The following is a 10,304-nucleotide window of genomic DNA, read 5'->3' as shown; positions in this document are numbered from 1 at the left end:
AACAGAGGAGGAAAGAAGTACTCCTATTCTTTCATAAATGCACGAGTACGGAGGGAGTACTAACAACAATTGTTGATTATTGCATCACTTATTGCATCATTTATTGTTGATCCGTTGAGCCTTGGTGGTTGGTGTATCTGCACCAAGCAGCCGCCGCGAATGTGTGTCCATCCCATCCACATTATTCTTCATTTATGATGTCATGAGACTATTCTTCGATCGTGGTCCAAGGAACAACGCAATTAAATCATACTAGTATTATTTCTAGCGGGAACACGACAATAATGCAACTCATGTGAAAATAAAAGGCACATAAACTCTCTTATGTGTTGGCGAAACCCATTTTCCACGATAACGTAGTATTTGGTTTGCTATGGAACTCGGGCAGAAATGTGTGTCCCGGCTCCAACGCTATTCTAGAAATAAAAAATATATTTAAAAAACACTCTTGGTAGTAGGAGTAGCCTAACATCATTTGCAACCATTATTAAAAAAATGTCTACTCACGCTGCATATATTAGTAGTATTATAAATCTATCATTACAACCAACCGCATGGTAGTCATAGCCTAACATCATTTGCAACCATTGTTTGTTGAAATTAGAGCAAGAAATAAGAAAGCGAGTAGCAGCATTTTCTGACGTGGGCAAGTGTTGTCGTCGTCGGCTCTATGAGTTATATCTCACACTGGAGTCGTCTTAGAGCATCTCCAGCCGCGCCCCTAGCAGGCCTTTCCCAGGCGTTTTTTCCGCGCTGACGCCGAAAAATCGGCTCAGTCGCGCCCCAAGAGCCCGTTTTTCGCCGGTTTGGCCGAAACCGAACCCGGCACGCTGGGGGCGCCCGGCCGAGTGGTTTTGGCGCGAAAGCGGATGGGCCCGCCGAGTCAGCGAGACGCCACTTCGTCGTCCTCATCACCTCGGTTCCCGTGAGAATCAATGCGAAGGCTGCCGCGCTGCCACGCCGGTCAGCCTCCATTGATGCATCTCACGGGCGGCGTAGTGAACGCGCCGCGACGCGCGTCCAGCCACGCGTCGCCCGGCATGCAGCCCGTCACCGCCCCGCTACGGCTATAAAAGGCGACCTCCCCGCCGGTGGACGCCACAACTCTCATTTCCCCCCTCTCCGGCGTAGATAGCGACCCTCCTCTCTTCCCGCCGACGAGAAACATGGCCGAGAGGTACCCAGGCGACGGCGAACGGCTTCGGCCGCCGCCACCTCCAAGAGCAGGAGGCGCGCCTGCTCTACGAGGCCGAGTACCCGGCGCCCCCGGACATGCGGGTGCCGGGGACGTGGAGGCTGAGCGCCGCCGGCGTACCGGTGCCCGAAGGAGCGGCGCGGCGTGACGAGTCCACCCTCAAGTGGGCGAAGGAGGATTACGTCCGGGAGCAGGTCCGCCGCCAGCGTCGGGCGTACGCGGAGCTCCAGGCCCGGCGCCGCGGGCACGAGGAGGGCGGCGTCATCGTCCTCGACAGCGACGAGGAGGACGAGGACGGGCCGTCTAGCGCGCCACCGCGCCTTGCCGACCCTGGCCAGGGCTGCAGCAGCGACGTTGCCGGCCCAAGCCAGCCGCGCGACGATGACGGCGACGGCGGCGACTACACCCGCTTCTACAGGTTTCTCGGCATGTAGACGGTGGCGGCTAGGCGTAGTTTAGGCATAGTTCAATCGTAGTTTGCATGTTTTCATGTTTTATGTACAAATTTGAATGAAGTTTCGCCGAATTCGTGCAAATGTCGCCGAGTTTACATATATTTTGTACACAACATCGCCGCACTCGGGGCGACCGGTGGGCCGATGACTAGGAGCTAGGTCGTCCCCACGCGCCAATCTAGCGCCGGCTCGCCCCCAGGGGGCTCGACCGATGTTTTGATTGGTAGATAGAATCTCAAAGTATAGTGGTGTGTTGGCCATTACACTTTAACATATCTCATCTTTTAACTAGAGTGTCATCTTAGTATTCTACCAACCTGCGTGGCACGGCATAATATTCTTTTGACATTGTTTATTCAAAAAGGAATATTTGTGTGATGGTGTAGTAGCGGGGGTCCAACATTTAATCGCTAGCTGGCCCGTCAGAACTTGGGGTGTATAAGGTCTCGCATGATGCATCCATCCGGTTCTCATTCTCATCAGATCAGCTATAGTAGGAGTAGTAGCCAAGGTTGTCTAGCCTCGACACGCATGCACGCACGCACGCACGCACCCACCCACCCAGGAAGCATGGAGAGTTCACTGACCGCCGCTTCGGTAGGAGGGTGTCCTGACCTGACCTCCAATTCGATCTTGAATGAATGAATGTGTGGAGGTTTTGGGGCACCCTTGTCTCGAAACGGCGTTCGGTGAAACTCTGTGCGTCCTCCATATGCTTATGTTTAATCCACGTGCATCCTCCTTGCTGACATTCTAGCTCGCTAGTTTGGTTTGGGTTTCTAGTTCCTTTCTCGCTGGCGTGCAGTTTGTTGGTTGCTGCAAATCACATGTTATCTAGCTCGATCCATGCTTATATATTTTATAGAGGGAGGGAGTAGTTATTATGGTAACATCACATTCATATCAAGTGTTACTCCTCACTGCAGAGCTAGTAACATATACATGTTAGTCTAAGTTACTCCCACTATGACCATTCGTCTAGATAGCACTAAAACATCGTGCCTAGATATATCCGTGTCTAGACAAATCTGAAACGACTAATTTAAGACGAGACGTGTATATAAAATGCTAGTATCACACTTTGGTTTTTCACCATACATGCACTACACAACAAATCAGACCTAGCATTAGCAATAGAACCAATGTTGTGTTGCTACTTTATATGTGCATGCATATATAAAAATTAAGCAGTATACAACCATTTTTAATAATAAATAAATAAATACAAGTAACAAGCCAGCCAGCCAGCCAGAATAAAAACAGAGTTTCAGGTGACAAAAACTTGATAAAATAAACTTAGTTCGTTACATGCATCTGTTTGGTGCCTTTGCCAACTCTCAGCATCATCCGTCATATGCATGCAGAACTTCATCTTCATGGTAACACCTCTTCAAATACAATACTAGACTAGACGTACTAAAAAAACAACTCAACCAGCAGCAGAATGGAAACATCTTCTACACATTTGCTAGATAGATATGCATGCCAGGAGGTCCGGATGCTGCAGCCACAGCAAAACCTACCTCGGCTCAGTCCTCCGACATGCCGCCCGACTTGCTCTTCAGGTGCTCCTTGAACTCCATGATGTCGCCCTCCCACCTCGTCACCGCCTGCTTCTCGCACACCCAGATCTCCTGCGCCACCTGGTTGATCAGCCTGAAGTCATGGCTCACCAGCACCAGCCCGCCGTCCCACTCCTTCAGCGCCTCCGCCAGCGAGTCGATCGTCTCAATGTCCAGGTGGTTCGTCGGCTCGTCCAGCAGCAGCATCTGCGGCTCACGCCACGCCAGCCACGCGAAGATCACCCGGCTCCGCTGCCCGTCCGACAGGTTGCGCATCGGCATCACCTGCGCCTTGCCCGACAGCCCGAACCGCCCGATGGCCGCCCGCATCCGCTCCTCCTCGTTGCCCGGGTACTCGTTCAGCATGTACTGCAGCGCAGACAGGTCCAGGTCCAGCTTCTCCGCCAGGTGCTGGTGGAACTGCGCGATACGCAGGTGGTTGTGCCGACGCACCATCCCGTCCAGCGGCACCAGCTCCCCCGTCATCAGCTTCAGCAGCGTGCTCTTCCCAGCCCCGTTCGGCCCCACCAGCGCAACCCGTGAGTCCAGGTCCACGCCAAAGTCCAGCTTCTTGTAGATCAGGTTGTCCGGCGTGTACCCGAACGTCACCTCCACAAACTGCAGCACCGGCGGCGGGAGCTTGCCCACGTTGGCGAACCGGAACGTCAGGATCCTGTCCCTCGCCACCTTCTCCGTCAGCCCGCCACGCTCCATCTTGGCCAGAGTCTTCTCCTTGCTCTGGGCCTGCCGTGCCAGCTTGGCGGACCCGTGCCCGAAGCGTGCGATGTACTCCTTCATCGACGCGATCTGGTCCTGCTCCCACCTGTACTGCTTCATCTGGTTCTCCTCCAGCTCAGACCGCGTTTGCACATACTGGTCGAAATTCCCAGTGTACAGCTTCAGCTTCCTGTTCTGCATGTGGATGATGTTGGTACATACTCCATTCAGGAAGTCTTGGGAGTGTGATATCACAACAAGTATACGGTCAAATTTCTTCAGCGTTTCTTCCAGCCACACGCATGCCTCAAGATCTGCAAATGTTGTCAAAGAATCGGCAGCAATATTATTACTATTAATCCACAAAAGCTTATTTATTTATTTGGCTTTAGAAATCATTTTGTACTAGGTACTCTATTATCTCAGTCAGCATCAACTCAAACATGTGTCACTTTTCTAAGAGAAATAGCCGCATGGCAGCTAATTAAGCAGTAATCATGCTATTTTTAGAAACGTTCCTAAACATGATAAAACTGATTGTGTCAATGGAAGATGAGAAAATGGAGTTATCAAAACAATCTACCAACACCGTCTCACAATCAGCGCAAGTAAATCTTGGGCAAAACAGGTCCACTAGAGAACTATAAGTGTAGCTTTTTAAGTTTCATCCTAGCACCACCCAACAGAGTAAAGTCCAACAAAGTCAGGAATTAAAACCCAAATGTGCCGAGACATGTATATATAATCAAAACCTGTAACAACCTACATTCATGGTGATTTTGTGGTCAGCGGACCAACAGGTTCTCCAGTATGGCTGCTCCAACAGCCAGGCATTCCTACAGCAAGGCACACATCATTGTTCACCGTAACAAAGGAAGCCATGGCTGAACCTTTTAACTTGGCAAAATTGAAAGGCATTTTTTTAAATAATAAAAACCATTGACTCATATGGAGCTCATCATTGTTCATTTTTCCTAGTTTCACTGATAATGGATCACCCTTCCAACAGGGACATTGTCTAGCATTTCGGCCTAAGCTTTGTATTGAAGATAAGACCCTATATTGAAGAAATTATCTAGCTAAACCGAGATAACCAGCATATTCAGCTGGCCTAATATTTCAGCTGCTGCTCCCCTACGTGTGTGCCAACTCCACAGGTCCACCTAGTAACCTATGCGATCTTTTTTTTTTATTATTATAAAAAAAACTGATATCCAAACAAATATGTTCAAATGATGTGATTTAACTCCACCTGAAACAAACATAAAAAGCTCCATATGCTTTCGCCGGCACTCTAAATCAGATTGTAGAAAATGCATTGGACTAAATATATGGCGCAGCCGTTAAATCCCAACAGGCCAATGCATCGCATCTAAGATGACCCATAATTATATACGTACCTCCTAAAACCGGTCACGGTAAAGCTTGCTGAAAAGCATGTGATTTGGTACTAAAGAAACAGAAAGCACCAGGCCCACTTTACTAGTTGTAACACATGGGTTGGAGAAAAACTCACCGAGATGATTGGTAGGCTCATCGAGCAAAAGGATGGTTGGATTCATGAAGAGAGCTCTTGCCAAAGCAATCCTCATGCGCCAGCCGCCAGAAAAGTCCCTAGTTTTCTTGGCCTGCATCTGCTTGTTAAAGCCTAAGCCAAACAAAATCTCAGCAGCACGCTTTTCAGCGGTGGATGCATCAATTGCTTCTAGCCGCTCATATACGCGCTCCAAAGCTGCACCGCCGCCATCATCCTAAACATGCCAGCACAAGTAGGTATTCGTCAGAACATGTTGAGAGATGAGTCGGTATCAGTAGTACAACAACAGAGCAGGAGCAGGCATTGCAAAAGGAAAGGTACATAGGGGGCTTGAAGAACAAGATGATGATGATAGCAGAAAAATTGATTGATTGATGAGAAGAGAAACATACTTGAGCAGCCAAAACTTCAGCTTCTTTTTCGAGCTTGACCCTTTCTTCATCACAGCTAATGACAGCTCCAAGTGCAGACATGTCTGAAGCCTCGATCTCATGGCTGAGGTGGTATATGTCCATGTGCTCTGGGATAGGAAGCTCCCTGCACCCTATTGCTTTGAGAAGGCAGGACTTGCCGCAGCCATTCAGACCAAGCAAACCATAGCGCCTGCCGTAGTTGAGCTCCAGCTCAGTGTCTACAAGTAGATCGTGGCCGTGGAATGTTAAAGTGAGAGACTCTATCTGCAAGTGAAGTGTCATTCATTCATCAAGAGAGACAGACAGAAAACAGAGGTAGATCATTCATATTATATCTTGGATGTACCTTCCTTTAGTGGAAGAAAGGTAGCGTTGCAGTTGCAGAGAATGAAGGTAGTGGGCAATGTTATAAACCTACCAAACATGAAGGGTGTGTGTGTGTGTGCATACTATTTCACCATCTAATCTAATCTAATCCATGATGTTTATATGCTAGGAATTGCTGCAAATGGACCAGGGAGTAGAATATTAGTATGCCTCCCCTCCCCTCCCCTCCCCTCCAGTGCTGAGCTGATCTAGCATAGCATAGCAGTAGAGTAGAGAAGCATCTAACGCAATAGAAAGAAAATTTTCCATATTGTAATCTTTCTTTCTTGTGATATAATAATAATAATAATAATAATAATCAGAAGAGAGTGGGCGGGGCGAGGCGCACACAAGTCATAATAATAATAATTAAATAATGAATCCAAGCCATCCGGCAAGACAAAAAAACGTGTGCTTGTTTTGTACCACTAGAAGACTAGTTTTGTTGGGGATTAGATTAGATTAGGTGCTGATGTGCATCTGCAGCGCAGGCAATATATATATATATATATCTATTTATTTGAAAGAAAGACGAACCAAGAATATATACATCCACAAGAGGGATCTGATCTGATCTGACAGAGGAGGAGAGGAGAGGAGAGGGGACGTACGTGTATGTCGCGGGAGAGCGGGTGGGAGGTGAGGACGGCGGTGCAGGTGCGGTCCGACAGCTGGACGGCGGCGAGGGCCCCCGTCTTGTTGGCGGAGGCGGAAGATGATGCGGAGGAGGAGGAGGCGGGCACCTTGGCGCCCCTCTTTGCGGCTGCGGCGGCCTTCTTCTGCGCCGCCTTCTTCTTGCTGGCGTCCGACACCATGGCTCGTCTCCTCTCCTCTCCTCTCCTCTCCGTGCTAGGTGTGGTGTGGTGTGGGTGATGGCAGACGACGCCGGCCGGCCGGCGAGGTGGAGAAGAAGAAGAAGAAGAAAAAGTTCCTTCCTTCCTTCCAGAACCCTCTTCCCTCTTCTAGGACTACTTTGTTGGATTGGACTAGTCAACAGGAAATACCTGGGCTGGGCTGGACACGTGTGTGTTTGTGTTGGGCCGTCTTCTTATTCTTTTCCTAAAGCAACAAAAAATAAAGTGATGAAAGCGAACAAGACACGTATGCCCCCTCCCTCTACCTACCTGGTTCAGGGAGCAACTAATTAAAGAGCGCTCCTCAAGGAAACAACTCTCAGCCGCCGCCACATGACGTGCTCCTCTAGATTTTTTTATTTTTTTTCCGCATGTGTTTTTGGCTTTCTGGATGCTTTTTCGGTTCAGCATTTTCTTGCTGGCGTCCGACACCATATGGCTACTTCTCTCGCCTCGTCTAGTCTGCAAACGAAAAAAAATATGTTTTTCCTTTCGTGAAAGGCACGGTTTTGCTTCCGCGAGAGACACGGCCATGCCTCTCGAAAACGAAAAAAAAACCTTTCGTGCGAGGCATGGTTTTGCTTCCGCAAGAGGCACGACCGCGTCTCTCGAACATATTTCAAACTAATCAACATTTTTTAAATCATGAACAATTTTTGAAATCACAAACTTTTTTCAAATACATGCATTTTTTTGAAATCGTGAATATGTTTAAATTTCTGAATAGTTTTCAAATACATGAACTTTTTTTTGAAATTATGAATATTTTTAAAATTTGTGAACATTTTTTGAAATCATGAACATTTTGTTCCTGAACATTTTTCGAAACAGTGAACGTATTTTTTTACAAATTCATGATTTTTTTTGAAATTATGAATATTTTTTAAAATTCATGAACACTTTTCTGAAGTAGGGAACATTTTTTGAATTTGCGGACATTTTTTTAAATCATGAACATTTTTATGAATTCATGAACATTCTCTTAAACTGTTAATGAATTCAGAGCATTTTCTGAAATGGTGATTTTTTAAATTCTTGAACATTTTAAAGTCACGGACATTTTTTGAATCCACAAACATTTTATGATTTCTTGATTTCTTTTTTTACAAAATGCAGATTTTTAAAATTTCAGAACTTCTTATAACCCCGAATTATGTAAATAGGAAAACAAATAAGGAAGAAAAAGGGAAAAAAGAAAATTTGGAATTAAAAAATGGGGCGCTCGGACATGGGCCGGCCCAAACGGGCACTCTCAGGGGAGCGAGTGGTGTGCGCTACCGCTCGTCCCACACGCATACAACGCCGTATAGGAGGTGAACAAGGCAATATCACTAATTAAAGAGTACTCCTTACAAAGATCACTCCCACCTTTCCATGTTACGACAAGTGGCGCACGCAATCTAGGAGTTTTGCCTTTTTTTATAGATCGTTTATTCAAAACGTTTTATTTATAACATGGGAATTTTCCCTTTTTTCCGTAGATCCGTTTATTCAAAACATTTTATCTCATAAACCGTGCGTCCAAATCTCGAACAGTTTTCACCGTTAGATTTCTCACGTCGAGATCTCCAAAACTAAATGCCATGTTTGTTTCATGAAAAAAACTAAACCGGCAGTATGTTTGTTTCCCTTTCCGAAAGCCGTTTCCGAGGTCGTGCCTCTCGCAGAAGCAAATACATGCATCTCGCGGAACAAAAACCATGCCTCTCGTGAAAGGAAAATAAGAAAAAAAACATTTTTTTCGTTTCCGCGCGAAAGCAAAACCGTGTCTCTCATGAAAAAAAAGCATTTTTTTCGTTCCCAAGAGGCACGGCCGTGCATCTCACGAAAGCAAAACCGTACCTCTCACGGAAGGAAAAACACGTTTTTTAAAAGAAAAATAAAAAAAGAAGAAGAAAAAGAAAGCGGAAAATAAAAAAGAAAAAAAGAAAAGGTAAAGGTAAAAAATAAAAAACCAAATGGAAAAAATCAATTCCAAGAAGGTTCTAGAACCTTTCCAAATCCGGTGCGGAAGAAATCCGTGAATGGGCCGGCTCAAAAGCAGGATCGAAGGCTGGAGAGATACGCGCTACCTCACTAGGGCGCGCCCCACGCCGCAAATAGGGTACGCCTATAAACAAAAACCTACCGTGTGTCTTCTTCTTCTTCTATTATACTTGCTGTACACTAATTTAAAGACATTACAACTGTGCATCGTTCCAGCCATCTCAGACCACAAGCGATTTTGGCCGTTGGATTGTCAGATCTGACCGTCCTTGAGAGTTCGATCTCCTCTCATTCCCGCATGGGTTGCGTATGGTGGCCACCAGGCGTTTTACGTAGAGGGCCGATGCCCCGGTATCAAAATCGGCCTACTTTTGTGTAACTGGGCCACATGGGCTCGATTTCATTGTTCGAGAAAATTTCTACGGGCGAAAACCCACCGCCACGTCGGGAGCTCCTACTGAACGCTCGTTGCGTCCAACAGGGCGCCGACGCACAGGGGGCGACGCGACTTCGCACACGCACGTCGCTGCGGTGCGCCGATTGGGCCGGCCCATTGGAGTGTGCTGCAAATACAAGTGATAATTTGCAAAAAATAGCAGGGCGTGATGGCTGGGAATCAAACACAGCCCTTTCGACTTGCACTCGCACCCTACTAGCCACTAGGATGGAAGCGCTCAGTCGACCAAACTACAGCGGAAACCTACAAGAACTAAAGAAAGTATAAGACTGTTCGAAAAACATCCTTTACGATTTTCCAAATAGCAAAAACAAAACGTGAATGTTTTATCAGACGCGAACATTATTAGTTTTTTTTACAAATTTTGAAAAAACTCAAACATTTTTAAACACACAAACGAATTTTGGAGACGCGAACATATTTTTTAGAATGGAAACATTTTTTAAACTACCCAAAAAACTGAACAGGAACAATTTTACAAATTTTGAAACAAAATTTGGAAACACAAACAACTTTTGAATTTCCCAAACATTTTTGGAATTTGTGACATTTCTTTAAAGCACAAACATTTTCTGAATCTTGAGAACAAATTTTGAAACAGAGAACAAATTTGGACGCACGGACAATTTTTTAAAGCACAAACATTTTTTGAATCTTTAGAACAAATTTGGAAATGGAGAACAAATTTGGAAGCGCGAACAATTTTTAAAGCACGAACATTTTTTGAATCTTCAGAACAAAATTTGAAAACTCCTAAACAAA

The 10,304-nt window shown here is 46.2% G+C and overlaps 1 protein-coding gene across 1 annotated transcript; it reads right to left on the bottom strand.

Moving 5' to 3' along the window:
• Positions 1–2,836: 2,836 nt before the first annotated feature.
• On the bottom strand, positions 2,837–7,203 carry LOC109770258 (ABC transporter F family member 1). Its single transcript, XM_020328965.4, has 4 exons — positions 6,857–7,203; positions 5,859–6,143; positions 5,446–5,680; positions 2,837–4,243 (listed from the first exon to the last, which is right to left on the bottom strand). The coding sequence occupies exons 1-4, from the start codon at positions 7,058–7,060 to the stop codon at positions 3,180–3,182; spliced, it is 1,788 nt and encodes a 595-aa protein (XP_020184554.1). The 5' UTR covers positions 7,061–7,203; the 3' UTR covers positions 2,837–3,179.
• Positions 7,204–10,304: the final 3,101 nt, after the last annotated feature.

This window comes from Aegilops tauschii, chromosome 4, assembly GCF_002575655.3.
Source record: "Aegilops tauschii subsp. strangulata cultivar AL8/78 chromosome 4, Aet v6.0, whole genome shotgun sequence".
Classification (NCBI taxonomy): domain Eukaryota; kingdom Viridiplantae; phylum Streptophyta; class Magnoliopsida; order Poales; family Poaceae; genus Aegilops; species Aegilops tauschii.
This window is presented reverse-complemented; position numbering and strand designations above follow the sequence as displayed.

Excerpts from the sequence above, each read along its gene's own strand:
- LOC109770258 (XM_020328965.4), bottom strand. The coding sequence starts at position 7,060 with ATGGTGTCGGACGCCAGCAAGAAGAAGGCGGCGCAGAAGAAGGCCGCC. Across the intron at positions 5,681-5,858 it reads CTGAAGTTTTGGCTGCTCAA|GATGATGGCGGCGGTGCAGC; the intron begins GTATGTTTCTCT and ends TGGCATGTTTAG. Across the intron at positions 4,244-5,445 it reads TGAGCCTACCAATCATCTCG|ATCTTGAGGCATGCGTGTGG; the intron begins GTGAGTTTTTCT and ends CAACATTTGCAG.